Source organism: Eucyclogobius newberryi, unplaced genomic scaffold (genome assembly GCF_026437365.1).
Source record: "Eucyclogobius newberryi isolate DKJ021-1_F unplaced genomic scaffold, fEucNew1.0.hap1 SCAF_17, whole genome shotgun sequence".
Lineage (NCBI taxonomy): Eukaryota > Metazoa > Chordata > Actinopteri > Gobiiformes > Gobiidae > Eucyclogobius > Eucyclogobius newberryi.
Window position 1 is genome coordinate 4,804,937 of NW_027315801.1, and position 26,325 is coordinate 4,831,261.

Below are 26,325 nucleotides of genomic sequence, written 5' to 3' on the forward strand. Positions count from 1 at the left end.
CCGCGTTGTCCTGTCGTCTGGCTCCACGTCGTCCTGTCGTCCGGCTCCACGTTGGTCCGGCTCCACGTTGGTCCGGCTCCACGTTGGTCCGGCTCCGCGTTGTCCTGTTGTCCGGCTCCACGTCGTCCCCCTCCATTGATTCCGTTTCCCCCCTGGGTTCGTGTAGAGGGCTAATAAAAGGACACTTCTGCTGTGACCGGACATTCGCCACGAGAACCAAAACACAAAACTGTAAACACATGATTTCCTTTATTTCATGCACCCGTAAAGTGCCCATTCGACAGATAAAAGACACAACAGAAGCTTCGCACAGCCCCAAACGGTCAACACCCAGAGATAAAAGGCACACGATGCAAGTTACTGCACTACACGACCGACCCACTTATATTCAAAGTACACACCGCAGAGCTCACTACAGCTATTACACTCCACGCTATAAATATACTATAGAGCACCACCGTAATGACACTGCGACAGAAAAACGTCATGCAGAAAATAGAATAAAAGGAGCGAAGACAGGACCGTTTTACAATTGTCAAGTGAAGGCAGAAGAAAAGGGTTTGAACTGTAGAGATTTTAGACAACAAATGATGTGTCCAATTTAAAGTCTGGTTCTTTTCCTTTTTTGGTCCAGAAGCTGTTTAACGTGACATATTTTCAGTTTTTTCACTTACAACGCAAGAAGGGTGTTTTGTTCATTAGATATTTGGAACTATTTAACATCAAAATATGATTCAACTCGCAGAATAATTTATTGAAATCACTATCAGGGCATTAGGTTTGATTTAATATAACTGAATGAACTAATCTGTTATCGTGAATGCGTAATATTGTTGTTGTTTTTTGTTAAAGGAGACATATTATGCTTTATTCTGATCTACGCAGAACTTTATGTAATTCAATATAAACCGCAAATTTTGATCGAAAATGACTCAACAGCAACAGGTCCATTGACTTCCTGTTCAAAACTGCACTTGTTTTTATCGTTGAAAAAAAATCATTGTGACATTATGAACCCCACATGTAAGACCCAGAGCCAATTCTTCACTTTTTTCTTCATAATTGCTGTGCAGAGCCATGTTTTCTGAGCCCTCGAGCCTAAAAATCAACAGGATCAACTCAAACATGCGCAAATAAAAATAAATAATCTATGTACATCTTGATGTATATATGTGATTTGGGGTAAAACTGATGCTTTGGTAAACTTGTTAGCATGTTCTTTATGCTGTAGTTATCTGAATAACTGTTAATATGTTACGTTAACATACCAGACACTTACCACAGTTCTGTCTGTGCCTCATGTAGCTGAAGGTGTTAGCGTTAGCATACGTCATGTAGCTGAAGGTGTTAGCGTTAGCATACGTCATGTAGCTGAAGGTGTTAGCGTTAGCATACGTACAGCTATTCACCATGTTCTCTCATCTGTTATTATTTTAAACTGCATTTCAAGATGAAATGTCTGTTCTTGGTCTTGGATTTTATCAAATACATTTTCCCCAAAATGCGACTTATTCTCCGGTACGAAAATAAGGTAAACGTGTACATAATATGTCCCCTTTAATAACCATAACATCTGAAATAGTGACATCCCAAAGCGACGGACGCAAGCCTGAGAGATCAAACGGGTCGATCAAACGGGCTTTAGAGAGCGGGACATCAGGCGGGACGCACGGCTACATCTGCAGATGGGACCTGGAGGCACTTGGGTAAATGAGCTGTGGCGGCTCCTGGCGGAAACACGGAGACGGCGGGGGGCAAACGCGCAGGAGACGCGGACCACCGACTGGGGGCAAACGCGGACCACCGATGGGGGCAAACGCGGACCACCGACGGGGGCAAACGCGGACCACCGACGGGGGCCAGGGGGGCAAACGCGGACCACCGATGTGGGCAAACGCGGACCACCGACGGGGGCAAACGCGGACCACCGACGGGGGCCAGGGGGGCAAACGCGGACCACCGACGGGGGCAAACGCGGACCACCGACGGGGGCAAACGCGGACCACCGATGGGGGCAAACGCGGACCACCGACGGGGGCCAGGGGGGCAAACGCGGACCACCGACGGGGGCAAACGCGGACCACCGACGGGGGCAAACGCGCAGGAGACACGGACCACTGACGAGGGCAAACGTGGACCACCGACAGGGGGCAGCATCACCCCCCGTACATCCCAAACATGTGCCTTTGCATATTCTCGTGATTTTGCTAAAATGGAAAATATGAATAATACAGTCACGGTAAGAAGCCATATAAAAGAGTGATGCTTTTGTTTCCTTTACAGTTCAGAAGATGTAAAAGTACATTATCAGAACGATACATTTGCAGCATTCTCCTCAGAACATCAATATGATGACAATAAGAGCAGCATGCCACGAGATCAACACGCTCTTCAAACGATTCTGTTTCCACGCCACAGTCTGGCACCAGAGTCCAGACATGGCGCCTCTGACGGCGACATGGTTGTTCCATACACGACTGCGGCGGGACTGAGACGAGACAGAGAAGGGCATGGTCTTTATCAGAGTCTGGGCGATGTCGGGTGGTAGCACAGGTTCAGACACTGTCGGATGGTACCAGAGGTTTAGACACTGTCGGGTGGTACCAGAGGTTTAGACACTGTCGGGTGGTACTAGAGGTTTAGACACTGTCGGGGTGGTAGCAGAGGTTTAGACACTGTCGGGGTGGTAGCACAGGTTCAGACACTGTCGGGTGGTACCAGAGGTTTAGACACTGTCGGGTGGTACCAGAGGTTTAGACACTGTCGGGTGGTAGCACAGGTTCAGACACTGTCGGGTGGTACTAGAGGTTTAGACACTGTCGGGGTGGTAGCAGAGGTTTAGACACTGTCGGGGTGGTAGCAGAGGTTTAGACACTGTCGGGATGGTAGCAGAGGTTTAGACACTGTCGGGGTGGTGGCAGAGGTTTAGACACTGTCGGGGTGGTGGCAGAGGTTTAGACACTGTCGGGGTGGTGGCAGAGGTTTAGACACTGTCGGGGTGGTAGCAGAGGTTTAGACACTGTCGGGGTGGTAGCAGAGGTTTAGACACTGTCGGGATGGTAGCAGAGGTTTAGACACTGTCGGGGTGGTGGCAGAGGTTTAGACACTGTCGGGGTGGTGGCAGAGGTTTAGACACTGTCGGGGTGGTGGCAGAGGTTTAGACACTGTCGGGGTGGTGGCAGAGGTTTAGACACTGTCGGGGTGGTAGCAGAGGTTTAGACACTGTCGGGATGGTAGCAGAGGTTTAGACACTGTCGGGTGGTAGCATAGGTTCAGACACTGTCGGGGTGGTGGCAGAGGTTTAGACACTGTCGGGTGGTGGCAGAGGTTTAGACACTGTCGGGTGGTAGCAGAGGTTTAGACACTGTCGGGGTGGTAGCAGAGGTTTAGACACTGTCGGGGTGGTAGCAGAGGTTTAGACACTGTCGGGTGGTAGCAGAGGTTTAGACACTGTCGGGGTGGTAGCAGAGGTTTAGACACTGTCGGGTGGTAGCAGAGGTTTAGACACTGTCGGGGTGGTAGCAGAGGTTTAGACACTGTCGGGTGGTAGCAGAGGTTTAGACACTGTCGGGGTGGTAGCAGAGGTTTAGACACTGTCGGGTGGTAGCAGAGGTTTAGACACTGTCGGGTGGTAGCAGAGGTTTAGACACTGTCGGGGTGGTGGCAGAGGTTTAGACACTGTCGGGGTGGTAGCAGAGGTTTAGACACTGTCGGGTGGTAGCAGAGGTTTAGACACTGTCGGGTGGTGGCAGAGGTTTAGACACTGTCGGGTGGTAGCATAGGTTCAGACACTGTCGGGTGGTAGCAGAGGTTTAGACACTGTCGGGTGGTAGCAGAGGTTTAGACACTGTCGGGTGGTAGCAGAGGTTTAGACACTGTCGGGGTGGTGGCAGAGGTTTAGACACTGTCAGGGTGGTAGCAGAGGTTTAGACACTGTCGGGTGGTAGCAGAGGTTTAGACACTGTCGGGTGGTGGCAGAGGTTTAGACACTGTCGGGTGGTAGCAGAGGTTTAGACACTGTCGGGTGGTAGCAGAGGTTTAGACACTGTCGGGTGGTAGCAGAGGTTTAGACACTGTCGGGGTGGTAGCAGAGCATGTTGAAGTGCAGGTTCTCGTCCCAGTGCCTGAGGATGATGAAGAGTTGATTGGCTGCGGCCTTCACAGAGGCGAGGTCTTTGCCTTCTGGGACGTCCTGAGCTTCTAACCACAGACTGGCTTTGGCAGCCAAAAGCTCCCACTCAATGAAGAAACTGGCTGAGCTGTGCTCCAACCAGGCCAGCGCCACCGCGGTCGCCCAGACCATGCTCTCCACGTCTTGGCCCGCCTTCTGTGGGGCGCGGTCGCACTGGGACATGGGTGACAGGGGCAGCTCGGCGGGTGCAGATGGACTGCCTAAAGAGCAGCTGACCTCGGCCAGGCTGATGGAGGCGTTGGAGGGGCTCTGCACCGAGCGGTCTGTGGGCTTCACACAAGAGTCCAGCTCAGCTCGGCGCTCGTCCTCCAGGCTCTCTGCACGGCATCTCAGGCTGCTGCGATGACACAAGAACGGAGACGTCCACTTCAGCTTCTCCATGGGAACGCTGACCGCCTCACACAGAGAGGAGTCCAGGGGGAAGGCTCCAGAGGCCAGCTGCAGAGACACCTGAGGACACACATCAGGGTTATTCTTATAATCCTTTATATCTATTTCAGCAGTTTAAAAACTAGTACTATTCATGGTAATTCTTTGACATCTAACTTACTTTATAAAAACACTCTTATGATTAAACGTATAAAATTATCAACCTGGTTTTAAATAGATTTTCTGTTTACTTGGTACATTTCTTAATTTGGTTGGCATTTGTTCAAGGCTCCCACGCGCTTTACTGAGCACACCTGAGCCTGTCTCTGCACAGCCGCGCGCTCTGCACAGCCGCGCGGCTCTGCACAAGCGTGGCTCTGCACAAGCGCGGCTCTGCACCAGCGCGGCTATATGCCTATATACACTTATATAATCATTTCTAGTCTTTTTATATTGTTTTGTGACCCAGTACAAAATAATATAAAAAGACTAGAAATGAAAGTTACAGCGGCTTGAAAAAATAATTGTACCTCTGGTATTTGAAGTGGAAGAAAAAATATACATGATTTACAGGTTAAAAAAATATAAAAACTGAAAAGCCACTGTAATAGAGGTTGAGCTGCTTGCATCTTTTAAATAGTCAGGCATTCCCTCATCAGGACTCGATCTAGTGGCAGCAGAGAGAAATAGCATGGAGAGAAAAATAGAAGCTAGCTTGCCCGACATGCTAATGATGTTACAAGCAACATTTTATATCTTAACACCAGTGGCGTGTGGTCAGGGCAATAAAGGTTGCGGTAATACTGCGCAGGAAGCTTGGTTCTTCTTCTCCCCCAGCGGCTCAGTCCGTTCATGCTCCGCTCTCTAACATGAGCTTCTAGAACCAGAGCGGACAGCAGCTTCTTTTAGAGCTCTGCACATGCTCTGAGGACCTTACAGCCTCAAACACATGGATCTGAGCTCAAACACTGAATAAACCTGTAACTAAGGATGTGCAGAGGAGAAGAGGAGCAACAGCAGCTCCAAGTTTCAGCAAACAGACTTAAAAACTATCTTTTAGAGACAAGTCTTTGTCTGTAGCTCAGGCTCTGTTCACGTTTCTAATGATTAGACGTTAGTTAGAAATACAGGCAGTATTTTAACAACATAGAGAGCTAATTTGTGTAGTGAATTGGTCGGTGTGAGTGAGGCTATTTAATCCATTCAGCGTCGACATCAGCTTTGGGCGTTTAGCTCAGTGGGAGAGACATTTGTCCTTCGCGCGGGGGGCCGTCGTTCAAAGCCCCACTTTGCGTATTAGATTATTTTTCCTTTTCCCTTTTGCGTTATCCACTGACCCCGAGTCTCTTTTTCCAGGAACGCTTCTGATGAAGGAATAACGTAACCACAGTTAAAAGCTCAAACAACACCGCACGTACTCTTAATCAAGAGGCGATTTCGCAGGCGCAATATGACTTCTACCCACCAGGGGGATGTAATCCTTGTTCTCGTTCTCGCCGTCGGTGGAATCGCCAGACTTGCTGTGGGTGCGACACATGAACCCTTTGGCGGCTCTGGTCAGGAGGCGTGTCCGGCTGAGGGCCAGTCTGAGCACAAAGAGGAGCAAATGTGAATCACGCTTCAATAAAGCCATTACTGTCTGGGTGACTAGAGCTTCTGTCCATCCATATTATTCCACGACGTAAAGACAATGCAAGGGCAATCAAAGCTCAGTGTGACAGCTACTTTAATAATAATAATAATAACTTTAGCCTTTCAAGCCTCGCAATGGCACGCTGTCAAGTTAGAAGGCCATCAAATCAGAAAATACAAGGGAAAAACAGTAAAAGACTCAAAAATGACAAGATGTTTCATGTTTAAAGGTGCCATAACATGCTTTTTCCACGTTTCGTAGTCTATCCTAAGTGTAAAATTGATAATAATAAGGGTTGTGCAACACCCTTAACATAATAGTTAAGAAATATCACCCAGACCTTGGACCCCCTCACCAACCCGGAAATGCAAACGGCTTGGTTTGATATTCGCCCCCACCCTTGCGAAGAGCGATCTGGCTCCCCCGCCCAACCCGTGACGTAGTCTCAGAGCGCGCGTGTGTGCCCCGCCCACCCGTGACGTAGCCCCACAGCTGTCTGCTCCGCGACGCTCCTGCCGCGCGAGTGAGTGAGAAACGATAGAACCTCAGATCAACACTACTTTGAGCCGAAATAAATCTGGTGTTTATTCTACAGCGTGCGCAGAACAGATATAGATATAGATATATAAGGGATGCGTACCGCTACGACGGACCGGATCCGGACTTGTAAAAACGCTTCGGTTCAGGTCCAAAAAAAACGAAACCCCGGTGATTCGGTTCTGGACTCATTAAAAATCTACCACTCACATTCTATATCCTTTACGTTCTAGAATCTAAACCATCCTAAACCTTCCATAGATCGTGAAATTCGCGCTAGAAAAGACGTAACACTGACCTTGCTGTCAATGGCGCACCCGGAGCCATCAGCGACGCACGCGTCTTCCGCGCGGCAGAAGTTGAAGCCGGCGCAATGAGTTTAAAGAAGCGAGAGACCGAACATTCGGGAAGATCGCTGGCTTAATTGAAGCGTTTTAAGCCGCCGCGTGCGTCGCCGCTTGTGCCGCTCCGTGAGTTAGTTTAACGCTTGTTAAAGGAGCGGGTTGTGCTTTGGTTTGGGTGTAAATATTGTAACTTCTCGCTCAGGTCAGTAATGCTGGTTTAGTGCTCACAAGTTGTCACTTTATTTCTTGAACAGAGTTGGTTACTGTTGGCCGTAACCATGGTGATGGAACAGGAACATCAAAAACTACCTCGTCTTCTGAGCCGCTCTTAGCTCCGCCCCAGAGACCGCGCACGCGCACTAGAGACTAGGGTCGCTACAATATGAATGAAATAACTGTATTATGTTGTGGTGTGATGTAGCATTTATTTAGGTGGGTTAATGTGCAATATACATATTTATACATCTAAGTAAATACTAAGTCAAAGTAATATTGTTTAATTGCTGGATTCATTAATTGGAGCTTATATTTTGTAATAGTATTTGTATTCTACAGTTGTTAAATATGGTCTTGTGTTTAATGCTGTTAATATGATGTATTGTGTGTAGTGTAAAATATTTTCATATTCTATTTTTGATACTGCTAAGTTGATTGATTTATAGTGGTTCTAGTTGACTTTTATGCTAGTTTTTGAAGGTTTTTACCTGACTTTGATGCCAATGGATCTGCAAAATTAAAGAGTGGAAATGTATCTAAAGGCTTTAAACTTCAAGTGTGGGAAACAGCCCAGTCAAACCAGTAATACACTTGACAAACATAGTATCAGCTGAAACAGCTGCCCCAATACCAATACTCAACATGCTTTTGTTCGGGAGTTGTTCCTCTAGTAAAAGAGATGACATGAATGTGTGTTAGCTAGCAGCTTGTGATTTGTAAGTTGTAACTTCTGTTAATAAACAGTGAATAAACCAGATAAATTGAGTTTATTTCAGTCTGCAGTTAAGCCTTGTGTTTGATAGTCGTCCTTGTTCATGTGTCTTCAGCTTAATTGAGCCAAGTAGCTTGTGTTATGCTGTTGTAACATTATGCAAAAATGACATGAGTTCAGCCGGACTCATTAGGTCCGGACCTGAACCTAAACCTCTGGATACGAATCCGGACTTGAACCTGAACGTGGGTTTAGGTATGCATCCCATATTATATATATATATATATATATATATATATATATATATATATATATATATATATATATATATATATATATATATATATCTTCTAAGTCTTATGTCCATCGCAGTCTTATTTCCTGTTTTTTTGGTATCGGATAGAACTTCTCTCCGTTTATTTTCCCAGTTGCTGCATCAAGTGCCACATAAACCTTCACCATTGTGATAATAGTAAAGAGTGCGATATCATTAATGAAGTTTTGGGCCTCTTTGAGCCGTGTTTCGTCGTAAATCGAAGCAGAAAAACTCCGGAATGGGCTTGTAGGGAGACAGCAGCGCGGAGCCGGGGGGAAGGGGGCGGGAGGCGGCAGGCGGGAGTTGAGGGGGGGAGGGGGAGGGGGGGAGGACGACGCCTGCTTGCCCTTATGACGCGGTCTTGCCCCACCGCCCGTCAGTTTGGAGATTCGAGGAAAGGAGATAGTCTGTAATATAGCTAAACACTGCGGGAATCAATCAAAAAAACACTATAGGTACATATATGAAGCACAAATAGCAATGTAAGAAGGTTAAAAGCTCTGAAAAGTCGATTTTGCATGTTATGGAACCTTTAAGAGGTGGTTTGCTACGTTTTAACTTTACATGAACTGGCATATTTTGATGTAATTTCTTTGGTGCATTTGTGCGCCTCTACTTATGATCTAGTTACCATATTTTCTGGACTATAAGCTCCACCCTTTTTCATAGTTTGGCCGGGGTGTGATTTATAATCCGGAACGACTTATATGTGATAATATTAACACATCATTATATATTTTTTTTCAAGAGGGCGCTCTAGGCTCTAAGCGACGCAGAAGAAGAATCTGCACTTCCTCTACCTCTTGAGTTTGTGGAGTTGTTTACAAGTGACACAGAGGAAGAATAATTCAATGGATTTAGTGATTTGGGGTAAAACTGATGCTTTGGTAAACTTGTTAGCATGTTCTTTATGCTATAGTTATCTGAAGAACTGTTCATATGTTACGTTAACATACCAGACACTTACCACAGTTCTGTCTGTGCCTCATGTAGCTGAAGGTGTTAGCGTTAGCATACGTACACCTATTCACCATGTTTTTTAATCTTTTATTATTTAAAATTACATTTCAAGATGAAATGTCTGTTCTTGGTCTTGGATTTTATCAAATAATTTCCCCCAAAAACTGCGACTTATACTCCAATGCGACTTATATATGTTTTTTTCTTCCCTATTATACATTTTTTAGCTGGTGCGACTTACAGTGCATTATTTTTGTATGTCTTTTCTCCCTGAAGCCTGTGTGTTTGTGCCACAGTTGGTCGGTTAAACCCCGGCAGAGTTTACCTGGCTGAGAAAAGGCTCTCCACTGATTTCTGTGACTGGTCCGAGGTCACAGACGGACTCCGCTGGGACACTGGAGGTTCCGGTCGCACGCGGAGGAGGAAACAAGACATAAATACAAGAGTTTAAGCTTCTCTGGAAACAAGGAACCGCAAGAATTTGATCCTGCAATAACTTTAGGCAGGAAAATTAGCTACGAGGGCCGAACGGATTTGTAAAAATGTCTAATTGCATAAGATCCAGACGGGAAAAGTGTTGCTTAAAGAATATACTCCACAGAAGGAAAACAAAATTGATTATTTTACAAGGATAAAGTTCGGCTCCCCGACTTCAATAACCTCATATTCAAATAATATTGGATTTGACTCTTACAACGACATTCCTAGAGGACAGAAAAAGGACAGTCGTAAATTGCTGTCACTTTTAACCCGTGGGACAGACAATCACGTACGGCCTTTGTAAACTCCATGTGGTCTAGTGAGGGAGCATTTCTGCGTAAAACCACGGCACATGAAGTCAATGCGTGGCTTTTAAGAGTCAATACTGTGAGGTCTGAGCACAAAGCCGTAGTGCCGCTCCACATCCCTGTTTACCTTCTGCAAAGCTGCACCGCTCCCAGGTGGAGGACGGCGTGCCGCACGGAGAGGCCGCGTCTTCTCCTGCCGACACACAACACGCCATAAACAACCAGGTACATTTTAAACTAGAACGTCCGATTGTTTTTATGTGAGGATTAGTTCAGTTTGTTATTTTAATTTGTTCTATTTTATTAAACTGTAGAATTAGCATTAGCATTGAGACACAAACACATCCCTTTATAAACACAAAGGTGTCCTTTGGGGAATTATTCTGTTTTATTAAGTGTAACATGACACCACAACTCACTCTTCACTGCCTGATCCTTTTGTATTTATTTATTTTAGACTGACTAAGACTAAGACTAAGAGACAGAATAAGTATCGAGCTAGCACCGAGCTAACACCGAGCTAGCACTGAGCTGAGACCATCGAATAAAGAAAGGATTCAAGGTTTTTATTGACATTGTCATAGAAAACAACATTGTTTAGTTTGGAGCATCAACCAGCACTTAATATTAGTTATATTAATTTTGTTGACTCTGCTATTGGTTTGGTACTAGGCCTGAGTTAGTCCTGGTTTGGTCCTGGTTTAGTCCTGGTTTAGTCCTGGTTTGGTCCTGGTTTGGTCCTGGTTTAGTCCTGGTTTGGTCCTGGTTTGGTCCTGGTTTAGTCCTGGTTTGGTCCTGGTTTAGTCCTGGTTTAGTCCTGGTTTAGTCCTGGTCTGGTCCTGGTTTAGTCCTGGTTTGGTCCTGGTTTAGTCCTGGTTTGGTCCTGGTTTGGTCCTGGTTTAGTCCTGGTTTGGTCCTGGTTTAGTCCTGGTTTGGTCCTGGTTTGGTCCTGGTTTAGTCCTGGTTTAGTCCTGGTTTGGTCCTGGTTTGGTCCTGGTTTAGTCCTGGTTTGGTCCTGGTTTAGTCCTGGTTTGGTCCTGGTTTGGTCCTGGTTTAGTCCTGGTTTAGTCCTGGTTTAGTCCTGGTCTGGTCCTGGTTTAGTCCTGGTTTACTCCTGGTTCAATCCTGGTTTAGACCTGGTTTAGTCCTGGTTTAGTCCTGATTTAGTCCTGGTTTTAACCTGGTTTAGTCTTTGTTTGGTCTTGGTTTAGGTAAATTCACTAAAGATGAGGTTTAGGGACGTGTATAAAGCAAAAATGTCCAGGCTGAATCCATATAAAAGTCCTTTATTTTAGTGTAATTTATTATGTGTGTTTGGAGAACAAACTGAGCCTGATTCTTCCCAGAATGATGGATTTGACTGGAAATAAGTGAGTTACGGCTGTATTTTTATGTGCAGCAGATCAAGCAGATGGAAAAAAATGGAATAAATAAATACCACAACTTAGATGTTAGATACATTTACATTTTGTTTGTTTTTGGACTAATATTGAAAACGACTCAAATGAAATACATGCCATTTCCCTGAAGAATACACTAAATTAAACCCTGGTGTATGTTTCTTATTACCTTAGCAGCCTCGTCTACTGCCCACTGCTAAATCAAAGCACAGATAGAAGACTGCAGCAGTTGCTACGCCACAAATGGAAACAGTATGTTGGAAAAATAATGATAGAACATGATATATGAGTCAATATCCCTATGGATATTGACTCTTATATCATGTTCTATTCACTCTTTTTCTCTTTTCATTCATCTTTCATTTTTATCCTTCTCATGTATAATGTGTGGAATCAATCAAAAAAAGTGAGCTGTAAAATGACAGAATACACGACAACGACAACAACAACAACAACAACAACGACAGCAACAACAAAGATATATTATTCAGCATTAGTCAAACCCTTTCTAATATCAACCAATGCGACCTGAACAATCACGATTATCGATTAACCAAATAATCTTGACATCCCTAAATAAATAACGTGCTTAAAATAGTTAATTAAAAACATGTTTTTAAGCAGTAGCAATAGCCTTGTAGTAGTAGAAGTAGAAGTAGCTGAAGTAGCAATAGAAGAAGTAGCAATAGCCTTGTAGTAGTAGAAGTAGAAGTAGTAAAAGTAGAAGTAGTAATAGCCTTGTAATAGTAGAAGTAGAAGTAGCAGAAGTAGCAATAGTCTTGTAGTAGTAGAAGTAGAAGTAGAAGTAGTAAAAGTAGAGGTAGTAATAGCCTTGTAGTAGTAGAAGTAGAAGTGGCAATAGTCTTGTAGTAGTAGAAGTAGAAGTGGCAATAGTCTTGTAGTAGTAGAAGTAGAAGTGGCAATAGTCTTGTAGTAGTAGAAGTAGAAGTAGCAGAAGTAGCAATAGAAGAAGTATCAATAGAAGAAGTATCAATATAAGAAGTAGCAATAGCCTTGTAGTAGCAGAGGTAGAAGGAGCAGAAGTAGAAGTAGCAATAGTACACAAAGAGATGGAGAAGATTAGTTTGGCTGTAATCGCATAAAGACTTGTCCTGCGCATCGATTAGTCAGCTTAAACGAGACATCAAAACTAATTCGGACCAAATATTTGACCCAAAGCGCGCTCACAAGACAAGAAAAGCGAGAATTGAAAATAAATACACAACAAATCTCTGTCCAAATGATTTCTGCTTTGGTCCTCGTAATTCCTTCACAATCCCAATAGAATAATTAGTAAAATGCTGGTTGATTAAGAAGCCATCATAACGACTAACGCTTTAATTATTATTATAAATATATATAATAATAATAATAATAATAACTTTTATTTATATAGCGCTTTTCAGTGACCCAAAGACGCTGAACATATATAAAAAGGGGGGGGGTATTTACAGACAGGGGGGACAGCACGTACAATACACATTAATATACAGATAAAATGAACAAGACAGAAGAAGTAGAGAGAAAAAGATGGGGATGTAACAGGGGGTAGAAGAGTAGGCAATGGGGTAGAGGAGGCTAGGGGTAGGGGAGGTCATAGGCTTGGGTGAAGAGGTATGTTTTTAGGCGGGATTTGAATGTTGTGAGTGAGGGAGAGTGGCGGACAGGTTGGGGGAGGGAGTTCCAGAGTCGGGGTGCTGTTCGGGAGAATGCTCTGTCGCCAAAACTTTTGAGTCGGGATGTTGGTGTAGTCAGGGTGAGAGAGGAGGAGGATCGGAGAGCTCGGGAGGGGCGGTGGGGGATGAGGAGGTCAGGTAGGGCGGGGCAGGTAGGGGGGGGCAAGGTGGTGAAGAGCTTTGAAGGTGAGGAGGAGTATTTTAAAGTTTATGCGCTGCTTGATGGGGAGCCAATGGAGTTTGGCTTGTCTCAAACTCTCGTCTCAAACTCTCGTCTCAAACTCTCGTCTTAAACTCTTGAGTTTGAGAATTTATGGCCCCATCAGCCTGAATCTGAATGAAATCTTTACCGCTGAATGTCGGCCCCTCCTCTGCGTCCTCGGACACTCCTCCGGACTGCGAGCGTCCCAGTCCAAGGGAGTAGACCCGGTTCTTCCTGCTCCCGGACCGGGAACTGGACCTGGAGCTTCTCTTCAAAACTTCACCTGGAAATGAAAACGCATCGTTCAAACGGGTCGTGCACACGTTTATGACGTTGAGCTACAAAGATGCCGTGTAAAATTATTCTAGACTTTATTTTAGCTCTGGAAAGGTTCTGATGAAGTCCTGTTTTAGTTTAGACTAGGTTGGATCTTCTTCAGTCCTGGTTTGGTCTTAAGCCTCGACTAAAGAGCTTAACCTGTGAGTAACTGCTGTAACTTCTCTGGCGGCTTTTCCGGTCAGATCTGCGTTCTTTTTTTGACCAACAGAAACACCAAAAACATGAATAAAAACAACAAAAAAGAAGCAAGTTCAGTGCAGTACAGTGGACCATTCAAACCACCAGAAAAGTGACATAAAACTTTTTTGTCACTTTTGCCTAGTTAAAATTCCACCATAGAGTTGCTAAAGTGACGTATGACAGATTATTAATGATTTTCTAATTTTGCCTTTATTTGGTGTATTTATTCCTGTTATAAATATCATCGAGCAGGTATTTGTGGGGAAAACGTTGACAAATCTGTAGAAAATAACAGGAAGTGACATCACACCAGGGGCACTCATTCCAGTGAACGTTTATGCAGAATTTACACAACGAAACAATTTTTTGACTCTAAACATGAATTCAACAAAATAAAGTTGCTCTCATATATTTTTAAACTATATTGACATTAGATGAGTTTTGTACCAGTGTTTGCAAGTTAATTTCCTTGTGTGATGTCATCAATTATGAACAGGAAGTACAATTATACAGCAAAAAAATTTGCTGTTCTGGGATAAAATGTGTAGAATTTTTACGCCGAATTTGAATGAGCTCCTCTTTTTATCGAGTCTCGACTTAAACCCTCCTCCGAGTTTAAGACGAGAGTTTAAGACGAGAGTTTGAGACAAGAGTTTGAGACAAGAGTTTGAGACAAGAGTTTGAGACAAGAGTTTGAGACAAGAGTTTGAGACCAGAGTTTGAGACGAGAGTTTAAGACGAGAGTTTGAGACGAGAGTTTGAGAAGAGTTTAAGATGAGAGTTTCAGACGAGAGTTTGAGACGAGAGTTTGAGACGAGAGTTTGAGAAGAGTTTAAGACGAGAGTTTGAGACGAGAGTTTGAGAAGAGTTTAAGATGAGAGTTTCAGACGAGAGTTTGAGACGAGAGTTTGAGAAGAGTTTAAGACGAGAGTTTGAGACGAGAGTTTGAGAAGAGTTTAAGACGAGAGTTTGAGACGAGAGTTTGAGACAAGAGTTTGAGACAAGAGTTTGAGACAAGAGTTTGAGACAAGAGTTTGAGACCAGAGTTTGAGACAAGAGTTTGAGACAAGAGTTTAAGACGAGAGTTTGAGACGAGAGTTTGAGACGAGAGTTTGAGAAGAGTTTAAGACGAGAGTTTGAGACGAGAGTTTGAGACGAGAGTTTGAGAAGAGTTTAAGACGAGAGTTTGAGACGAGAGTTTGAGACGAGAGTTTGAGACGAGAGTTTGAGAAGAGTTTAAGATGAGAGTTTCAGACGAGAGTTTGAGACGAGAGTTTGAGACGAGAGTTTGAGAAGAGTTTAAGACGAGAGTTTGAGACGAGAGTTTGAGAAGAGTTTAAGACGAGAGTTTGAGACGAGAGTTTAAGACGAGAGTTTGAGACGAGAGTTTAAGACGAGAGTTTGAGACGAGAGTTTAAGACGAGAGTTTAAGACGAGAGTTTAAGACGAGAGTTTGAGACGAGAGTTTGAGAAGAGTTTAAGACGAGAGTTTGAGACGAGAGTTTGAGAAGAGTTTAAGACGAGAGTTTGAGACGAGAGTTTAAGACGAGAGTTTGAGACAAGAGTTTGAGACGAGAGTTTGAGACGAGAGTTTAAGACGAGAGTTTGAGACAAGAGTTTAATCCGTGCGACTTACCGCGGCCGACGTGTTCGACGCACGTGGGCAAATACTCGTTCGTGTCCAGGTCGATGGGGACGAAGGCGGTGAATTTGCTCAGGATATTGCAGGACTTGCTGCAGTGGACGGCGTAGGACTGGTACCTCCTCCCGGAGCCTGGGACATACAAGCGTCACACCGGTGAGTGCGTCATGCGTGCTCACATTTACACACGAAAATATAACACTCTCTCGTGTTTTAGAACAAGAGACGTCAAGATTATCAGGTGAATAGATAATCGTCGTTATGCAGGTCACAATATTTTCGTGAGAACTAAAACATGATTATCAATTTTCTCACAATAATCGTAACGCTGACATTTGATAGAACTAAAAAATAAAATATTTATGACAAACAAAATTAATTGTAAGTGTAATTTTCCTTTGCAGCCAGTAGATAGCGCCACCACACAACAGAAAACGCTTTCAGTTCACTTCCTGGTCTCAGTGCGCAGTTGTTCTGATCATGATTAGACAACACTGAGCGAGATTTATGGACTTAAAACAAAAGAGAAGATTCTCAGAGCCATGTTGGTTATTGAGGAAATGTCAGTTATCGAGGAAACGTCGGTAATCGAAGAAATGTTGGTAATTGAAGAAACGTCAGTTATCGAAGAAACGCCTGTTATCGTCGGTAATCGCGATGCTGCAGAAGAGTGTTTTTGACGCTCGGACGGGAGAAGACTATTGAACCAGGATTCCTCAAACTAGCGCGAATGAACCTAATGCTACTAGAAAATGGTTCCCCCTCCAACCTTTGATCCTGTTTTGGATCAAACACTGGGCTTCTTGCAGTTTTTAGGCAAGAGCTCTTTTTTTCCCGTTTATTAGTTTTACCATGTCATGTCTAACCATGTTAGATTATTGTATTGTTTGTGTGTTGGGTATAACCGGAGAACATAGTAACAAGAGCAGAGTAGAAAGAATAATTTTAATTTGACCAATAAAATTACATTAGAAAAAGTAAGAATAGCATCCTTTAATGTAAACTGCATACTGAGCCCAGTTAAACGGACAAAAATAATGACAAAGATGAGAAAAGAAAAAAAGACATTGTATACCTACAAGAAACTCACCTAAATGACCCAGAACACCAAAAACTATCTAAAGCTGGTTACAATAAGCTTTATTACTCCTCATACAGGGGCAAACATAAAAGGGGCGTGGCTATAATTGTCTCAAGTAAAATAACTTTTGAACAGACTTTTGAACATAAAGATAAAGAAGGTCGATTTGTGTTGGTAAAGGGAACAATAAATGGAGCTATGTTTACACTGATAAATGTTTATGCTCCACCTGGAAGCGATCTCACCTTTTACACTAAAGTAATGGACCTTATTGTGAACCATTCTGAGGGAACCCTGATCTGTGGCGGCGACTGGAACATACACGTTCAGCCGTCACTAGATGTCTCAAACTCACCAAGTGCTGGTAGATTGATAAATAATAAATATTGTAAATTAATAAACAACATTGGGCTAATTGACATCTGGAGTGAGATGAACCCTAACGTACGGCAATACACACACTTCTCTAACCCACAAAAGAAATACACAAGAATAGACTATTTCTTCATTTTTAAGATCAAAAATCACTGAGATGGACATTGGAACAATAGATTTAAGTGACCATGCCCCTATCTACATCACAATAGAGCTGGACCAGAAACGGAAAAACACACTCTGGAGACTTAATATGAGTCTTTTCAATGATCCTCAGTTTAAAAAAAAAAATGTACAAAGACTGAAGAATGGATATCTCTGGAGAAGAATGGATATCTCTGGAGGATACTTTTGGCGGCCGGGAAAAAGGCCATCACAAAGAAATGGATGACACAGACTGCACCAACAATAAAGGACTGGACCGAAATCATAATGGACATACATAAAATGGAAAAAAAATAAATCACATATGGACTGAACTTTGAAATGGACAAATTTGACATAAACTGGACGAAATGGGACTCACATTATGGATCGGGTGTGCTCTAACCTTGTGATTTATTTTCATTTGGATGCATTATTCTAAAAATGGTAATCTCAAACAATACACACTTTGTATTTTCTCTGGCTCCGCCCACTCCGCACTTTCTTGTCTTTATTTTTATTTATTTTTTCTCTCTCTTTCTTTTTTTTTTTCTTTCTTTTTTTCTCCTTTCTCTTTTTTTCATTTTTTACAATGTTATTGGACAGTATCCTTATTTACACACAAGTATTGATTGATCTGTGTTTATTCTTTCAATAAATAAAAAAAAATAAAAAAATTGCATGTTCGTGGAGCCAATTCCTTACAAAAAGTAGGATATTTAGCAGGAGATTGACCGAATCTTACGATCAATCTCCCACAGTTAAACAGGCCTCTGCCCTAAATCTGAAAATTGAATTGTGGCTGAATTGTGGCTCTCATTTGGCAAAACTCGTGACTCTGAAGACATTTCTGTTCAGAGACGTTTTTTAAATTGCACGTTTTAACCTTGCCTCGTGTTCTTGTTGCACTTTGCGACATTATCCGCGAATGAAGGTCTATAAATACAACTTACTTACTTACTAATTGCACATTTCCTCTGATAAACATCGCCATGGCAGTAAGCAAAGTCATTAAAAGTTGTCGGGCGAGAACAATGTGCATAACGTTCCTTGTCAAAACCCGCACAGGTGTGAACAATGCCACACAAATCAGATTACACACGTCGGCGTTTGATTACCGCACGAACTGCGTCTTAGAAAACAGAAATATGAACAGTTAAACCGCCACGAGAATCGCACGCTTTTCAGAACGGAGGTCTTAATCACACGGTTCGTTACATAATTAGATAAGACCCCATGGAGACCTGATACATCCGCGGCTAGCAACGTGACGGCTAAATAACTGCGGGGCTTTTGATCAGGGATTATAACCATTCTATTACCGTTCCTGCTGCGATAATTAGCTCATGTTTTGTGTTCTGAGGAATTACGTGGAGGCCTGGGTTTTGGATTGAGTGGTGACGTGGACAGGGGCGGTAAAAACGGTAAAAATGGCGAGTTTTAATGCAGAGAGCGAGTGGAATTGTGCTGGATAAAGCCCTGCAACTACTGACAAGGGGTATGAATTATAGGGTATTTTACACAGAAATATTCAACAGAAATATCTAAAATCATTCCCTTTTGTAATAGTGCATTAAGCTGTTCCATCTCACCAAACACAGCAAACACAAATCTGCACATACGCATACATATATATCTCAAAAAACCACCAATATTTTGAACAATACGCATGTAGAGAAGTAAGTAGAAGTACCACTGCCAAATGTGCAGGGAAAAGTAATTAGGCCTGGCACAACATTGACTAATATGGTAAACGATAATGTTAAACTACTTTAAGACAGACAAGTAACCCTAAAGCAGGAAAATCCCAGAAACTCTCTTCTATATGAACAGTGGTTAAAATCACAAGCTGTAAGAAATAAAAAGCTGAATGAAAGACTTAACTAGTTAGTTAGATAGATATAAATTACTTATTTCACTCTCGACAGCTAAAATACAACAAAAATGTTATGCAAAATGGACTTAGAGCATCAACCAGCACTTAATTACAACTTATATCTCTGTTATTGACTTTGATAATGGTTTAGAACTAAGTTAGTCCTTTCAACCCTGGTTTAGTCCAGAAATAGCCCTCGTTAGTCATCGTTAAGTGCTGGTTTAGTCCTGTTTTAGTCCTGTTTTAGAGTTCTTTAGCTTTGTTTTAGTCTTTGTTTGGATAAAAGACGCAGAATGGACTCGCAATTCTTTAAAAAAAAAACGTAGACACCAGGTGATACACGAATGTCCGAAAATTTAGAAAATAAAAACACCATAAATGCTAACTGCAGGGCTGCCGGGTCAATGATCGTTGGCGTTTTAGTCCACCGGGTTTGTATTCATTGACGTGATTGTAAATCGTGCAGTTGTGGAAGAGATACAGAGAGGTTTGAGAGCTTTTGACCGTCCACGTCTACTTTTGGTCGATACGGTGAAAGCAGAGGATCAGTTCTGCCGTTTAGGATCCTTTTGGGTAAACTCACGACCTGCGACTCACCGTGCTCAATCTCGCACTCCTTGTCGACCATGTGCTCAAAGTCGCTTATGATGGAGCGCCCGGCGAGGTAGTGGAAGTTCTCGTTCCACAGCTCCTCGTGCACCTTCTCCTCGCGCTCGCGCCCCTTCAGGTACGGCTCCACGTCGAACTCCACCTCCCACTTCACCGCCGTGCCGCACAGGAGCCCGGAGACCACGGCCTTGCAGTCGGCTCTGGGCGGCGGGGACGGGGCCGAGGAGGACGGAGCCGTGGAGGGCGGGGCGTCCTGCGGGGTCTCGGCCTGGCAGAGCTGGTGACTGTAGACATCTGGAAGGACACGCGCAGGAAAGTGAGCGTTTGTGTGTGCGGTTTAAGTGTCGCAAAGAATGTGAATGGGCCATAACGTTAACCTGAAAAAAAAAAAATCACAATTACCGTATTTACCACACTATAAGGCGCACAGGATTATAAGACGCTCTATCAATGAATGGTCTATTTTCAATCATTTTTCATAAATAACGTGTATCGGACTATAAGGCACATTAAGTGAAACAAAACAGTCAGATAAGTCCATCAGTTGAACATTATTAATTCAGTATGCATAATTATTCATTTGGCAGTTGCTTTGAGATATCAATGGATCCATATATAAAACGCACTGGATTATCAGGCGCACTTTTGAGAAAATTAAAGGCTTTTAAGTGCGCCTTATAGTCCAGAAATTACGGTACACTAAATATCTCTGTCCCTTTTCCAGAACAGTTGAGATATTATACATTTTTCGATATATCGCACTCCTCTAATGTACACTTTTTATTTTGTAATGCCAGTATAACAGGGGTGGGCAATTATTTTCCTTCGAGGGCCATATTCAAATCCAGACATGTAGTGGAGGGCCGGCCCGCGATCATTGGTGTGAAAAAAAAAAAAAATCAAAAATCAAAAAAATTAAATATCAAATATTGGCTATTTGATTTCTTTCACGTCATATTTATTAAGGATACAAGTGAAGACAGAGCAAAAACGAAAAAAATATTTTTATGGCCATTTTATGTATCATTCTGGAAAGTGGATCAAGCTGAGGAATCAAAATGGCTCTGGTTAAATGTCAAAAATGATTTACGTATTCTCTTTATTGTATTTATTTATTTTCTATATTTGACCAGGATTGTTCCGCTGAAACACGCAGAGAACATGCAAACTCTGCACAGAAAGGCGAGTTCCCGGGTTTTACAACATTTGGATGGGCAAAACTCATGAACAGCGAACCACATACACAATCAGGTCTGAACAGCGTTTGATGCATTTGTGCTTTTGATTTCATCAAAACAAACCTGGCATATCTTTTCATAGTCCAGCATCTGCTGCTCTCGGCCTTACACGACCAAACTCGTACACAAGCTGCTGATTTGTCCCCAGTCAGATACAATAATATTGTATCTGTATATGTTTGAACCGCACAGTCTCTCGTTTTTGATTCCAGCTCAAGATGAAATGCTTTTCTTTTTTTCAGACCTGCCAAATAAGTAAATAAATAAAACATGTGTCACTACTGCAATCACTGTTAGTATCATGAGTTCGAGGCATATTAAAAGAGGAACTATGCTTCTCTAGTTTTACAAAACGTGACATTAAACCTCTGGTGACAAGCAGGTGACGCTACCAGGCCAAGCTACAGGGCGGATCTGTGGAGAGGCGATTTTTTAATTGAATGAATCCAACAAAAGGTTTACTAATGACACACTGAATTTAAGGCATTTAAGGCAAAGCAAAAAAAGCACCAAAACATCTAAGGAGAGAAGCAGCTCCTCCTGAAAAATGACAGAGTGAAACTTTAACTTGTAACAAAAAAATACACTGAAAAAACCAAAAAGTATGAGCACTTTTCTTATTTCAGAAAGCAAAGAGAACCAAACCTTTGTATCACTGCTTTTCAAATGTGACAGTAATAAGCACACATAAAGCTTGTCAGGGCATTTTAGAGGAAAACTAGCAATCAATTACAACACTGCACGTAGATTAGGCTAAAGGAGTGCGCTTGACTATTGTAATTATTGTGTCAAAATGTATGTTCATATGTCGCAATCAATCAATCAATCAATCAATCCAATCAATCTTTATTTATAGAGCCCTTTACAATTCTCAAGTTGACCGAAGTGATTTCCATTAAAAATCTAAACTGCTAAACATAAAACTAAGTAAAAACAAACTGTTGATAAATTGTTGAGAGCTAAAAGCCTGAATAAATACAGTTGAGCCTGGATTTAAAAGGCCACAGTCTGTGATTGAGCACATGTCCAGAGCAGCTTGTTCCAGAGTCCATCACACAGTGTTTGAGTCTGGCTCTGGGGACAAAGCAGAAGCTGCTGGGGCTTTGAGCAGACACGAGCTTGGCCAGATAAGAAGGTGCAAGGCCATTGAGAGCTTTGAAAATAAAAAATAAAATGTTAAATTCTATTCTAAAAGAACGTGTTCATTAGAAAAGGAGCAGCAGCGTTCTGTACAAGTTGAAGGAGGCTGAGGTCAGACTGACCGACATAAATTGCACTGCAATAGTCTATTCATGAAACGTCCTTCAAGGTCGGTGCAATTAAAAAAGGTTTTGCCTTAGATTAAAACATGTAATCGATAAAGACTCACCACACAATCCTTTTCTTTGTCAAATTTAAAATTGTTGTAAAAACAACTTCTTTACGGTCGGTTTGATCATGGATGAAAAGCAATGAAAATTAGACAGCGCAGAATCACAAAAATAAAATGTTCTCTGTCTTCTCGTCATTCAAATAAACGACATTTTGCCCTAAACACATCTTTATGTTTGCAGCAGCATCAGTCAGAGATGGAAGAGCATCACTTCTGTCTGGAAACACAGGAACGTAAATCTGCAGATCGTCTGGATAGCAATGAAAATAATTGACATAATGATTATATATACATGTGGCAACATACAGAGAAAACAGCATGGGGCCCAAAATAGAGCCTTGTGGCACACCACAGAACAGCGAGGCAGCAGAGGACAGGTCCCCCTGAATAATATCAAATCACAGTAATTAGCAGACGTATTACAATCTTAAAGGTTGAATGGACGATTTTTTTGGACCAAATCTGAGTCTTATTTCCTCGTGGCGTGGACTGCCGATTAGTCCTGCCACGTATCAATCATAAAACGCACCTACTGTTCACCTGCAGCCGCGTGTGGCTCGTCCCCACGTTTCCGCGTGTCTAAGCGCATTGATCTATCATAATATAGTTCCCTCAGTGTACGGAACAAAATGAAGACGGAGAAAGACAGTTCGAGCTGACTCAGAAGAAGACGGAAATCTACGGGGGACGAGAGATGCGATGCGATCCGTCGCGCTAATAAACAAACGCACGTGTGTGTTGTATCAGTCCACACGGGGGAGTGGCATGCGCACTTCCGCCTGCGTTCTCAAATCGTCCATTGCGCCTTTAATACTTGCTCAAATGAGTATCTAGTTTCGATAGTAGTTTTTGTATGGATTTGTATCTGATTTGAGACACTTTTGACATCCCTAGTTTAATACAAAACTGTAGCCTTGCAGCCTTTAGTGTCTAAAGCTGGTGTTTTTCTGACCTGTCTCCCCCACGCTGCAGACAGATGGGCTGTCAGTGGACGAGCGTGACCCGTCCTCGGCTCCGGAGGGGCAGGGGGGCGGCGGCTGGGTGCTGGCGGCCGGGTCTGGAGGCTCCTCTGTGGGGCTGCCGTTGGCCTCTGGCCCCTGATGAGCGCTGGGCAGGTGACAGCTGGCCGCGTGCCCTCTGGAAGACGACGCACACAGGCTCGCCAACTGTGGCTGCAAAAGGAAAACCAGAGATGTTTTTCTGTTCATCTCTTCAAATGGATCAAATGGAGAATTGTGTTTCATGTGAAAAAGACACAAAGATCATCCCTTAAAATGGCCCCTACACACACCAAACTTGAAGGTTTCGACAGAATGTACAGAAGGATTTGTTTGTATCTAATTCTAAGCCAGACTTGTAAATGATTTAAGTCTAAAAAAAAGAAGTGAAATTTGAAAATTCAGGCCAATATTCAGTCAGATCGAGTTTAAAATCCCCCTAAATGTTTTTGTAAAAAGAAATTCAAACCTGTCTCTGTCCATTTTTCAGAAAACAATGAAACGAAACATAAAATGCCTTATTTCTAAAGGAAAACATAATGACATAATGAACAAGTTGCGATGCGTGTTTTCTTACATTTACGTGAGCAAAACTACCGGAGCAGTTTTAAATTGGTTTCTTTAAATTGAAGAAGTTTTCCTGTTCACCTGCAGCGTCCTTAACTGTCTGAGTGCAGATTGACCTGGTTTATAGTCCATCTCGCTGTAATCACCGGGCCAATCTACATGGAACAAAAACTGGCACAAAGTTCAACGTGGTTTCTGCCAGCGCAAACAAACCGAAGTGACATTATGTTTTCGGAAAAGTGGCGCTCTTATTCAACTCCACCAGTGTGATTGTTATCAGCTGAAAGAGCTTCACGCGGCCCAACTTTTGTGGAGTTCTGTTCTGTTCTAGAACGCGACCTACATCAAGGCAACTCGATCAAAAATGTGCCAAAACGTGCTTGTAGATGTTGTGATTGAGGTTCAAGTTTCACATAAAAAGCAAATGGACTCAAGAATAAATATGGCTAAAATATCACTGTTTTGTAGCCTTTTTAAATAGTGTCTACGATATGCCGGATATTAACATTTTACACATCTTGAAAATAACAATTGCCATTTAATCAATTGTTCTATATAAGTCCCACTCTCCTTCACACGGTCACTAACGTTTTAAATAAAATAACCCTTTCCTTGTGCTTATTTTGATGATTTGATTGATTGATTGATTGATTGATTAAGGCATTAATTCAACAGTGTGCATAGTGATTACCGTATTTTTCGGATTATAAGTCGCACCTTTTTTTTACATAGTTTTGGCCGGGATGCGATTTATACTCCGGAGCGATTTATAATCCGGAAAACACTGTAAATGGAGTGTCTAGCTCAGAGACACGACAACAGAACGCAAAACTAGCAGTGAGATTACACAATGTTACATTAAAAGTGTCCTTTAATAATAAATCTTTTTCTTCAGTTTTTAAAAAAGAAGAAAAAGAAAAGAAGAAAAACACAGGAATAAAATAAATAACAAACAAGACAGAGCTGGAAAGAATGTACATTGGGTACAATTTAAAATAAGAGTTTTGGAAGGTAATTCAATTCAATTTATTTTTGGCATCCAAATAAAAATTAAGTCCAAAATATAAGCCCCATATAGTTCAGTTTCAATCAAATTTGTCCATTTTCAAGTTGAGTCAAGTTGTGATTTTGTCATAAGTGTAAAGTGTGTATTAAAGTCTGAATTTATGCCATTTCAGTTGACTCTGATCATGCCAGAGGAGATGATCACAACTTAAGGGCCGTTAATGTACCAGTTTTGGTTTATACAAATGCAGATCGGAATGTCGGCATGATTGGTTTAATAGATAACTATGATTATTTATGTCACAATATAATCCTAAGAGCTGTAAACTATAATTAGAAAGCTAAACTAAGTACATTCTATTCAAATTAAACTGGATTTCATAAAACTGTTGGACGTGCCAGAGGAATTGTGATTAAACAGTGTTAATGTTAGACAATGTGAGAAAATTAAGGTTTTCACTGTTGTTTTGGTCGTGGTGTCAATTAATGATGCACAATGGAATCTAATTTTCAACCGGCCCCGCCTCGATTGTGTATTGAAATGCAATTTAATTTGGAGTCTGAAGAGGCCCCTGAAAGTGCTTAACGTGTGACAACATCTGCACCTGAGCGTTTTAGCAAATTAATCTGCCTACAATGACTAACAATCAATTAAAATGAACTCAGGAGCAGAGCCAGACGCGGAGGAAGGCAACAGTGACGTGTTTCCTACATGTTAAGCTACAAAATACAGCATGTTTTGTTACAATCTAATCCATCATTTACGGAAAAAACAGCCAAATGAGGACCTGAATTTAGATGCGACGAAATGCTAAGATACAAGTGCGATATGTTTTGTGATAAATTATAAAATGGTGATGTTTTTTTCTCTCAATAATTGTAACACTAACATTTTATATTGTGACATCTTTAACTGCTTATACTATCTCATAACCTTTAACTTGCTCCAATAGCCTGCACCGCTGTTTGTTTCTGTGTTAAATTCAAAGCCCTGTCAAAATAACATAATTGGAGCTATTCCGATGAATCCACTTTAGCAGCCAAGGTCCTTTTTCCTAGACTAATTCCGATGAATATTTATTGTGTACGGGCCGTCCTTTCACTCCTTTCTGTGTTTCATTTTTTATATTTTGCATTGTTTATAACGAGACCACCGGCCCTTGTTAATCACATTCACCACACATTAATACCACAGGTCAATTAGTCACTTGGATGAATGCTGGCGTCTTTGTGCTTTGGGTTTCTGCCACGTATTGCAATGCTGTATTAGTAATGAAGGTCGGAAAGCAGGAAGGTTGTGCTAGATTGTATGCTCTGGAGGGACATTCGGCTGTGATTGAGCAGCGGTTATAGAGGTTTAGTTAAAATGCATAAAGTTGGGGTTTGGTTACAGGAAGAGGGTTTTAGGGCTCAGAGTGGCATCAGGAGAAGAAGACACTGTGAGGTGCTCCACAGAAGAACAGCCTTTGGACAAAATGCTCTGTCTGTGAGGGCCAGTGAGATCTGGCAGACGTCCTCTTCAAACAAGAGACTTCTGCACTTTAAAACTCAACT

General features: G+C 42.3%; 1 protein-coding gene across 1 annotated transcript in view; it reads right to left on the reverse strand.

Annotated features, from left to right (window-relative positions):
* Positions 1–4,035: 4,035 nt before the first annotated feature.
* The window catches only part of vwa5b1 (von Willebrand factor A domain containing 5B1), a 69,268-nt gene continuing 46,978 nt past the window's right edge, over positions 4,036–26,325 (reverse strand). Inside the window, exons 15-22 of the mRNA XM_072448830.1 lie at positions 23,154–23,373; positions 19,580–19,885; positions 15,501–15,638; positions 13,494–13,628; positions 10,195–10,260; positions 9,605–9,674; positions 6,027–6,147; positions 4,036–4,642 (exon numbers count right to left, since the gene is read on the reverse strand). Coding sequence (XP_072304931.1) covers positions 4,067–4,642; positions 6,027–6,147; positions 9,605–9,674; positions 10,195–10,260; positions 13,494–13,628; positions 15,501–15,638; positions 19,580–19,885; positions 23,154–23,373 — 1,632 coding nt within the window. The 3' untranslated portion in view covers positions 4,036–4,066. The remainder of the gene's footprint in view (positions 4,643–6,026; positions 6,148–9,604; positions 9,675–10,194; positions 10,261–13,493; positions 13,629–15,500; positions 15,639–19,579; positions 19,886–23,153; positions 23,374–26,325) is intronic.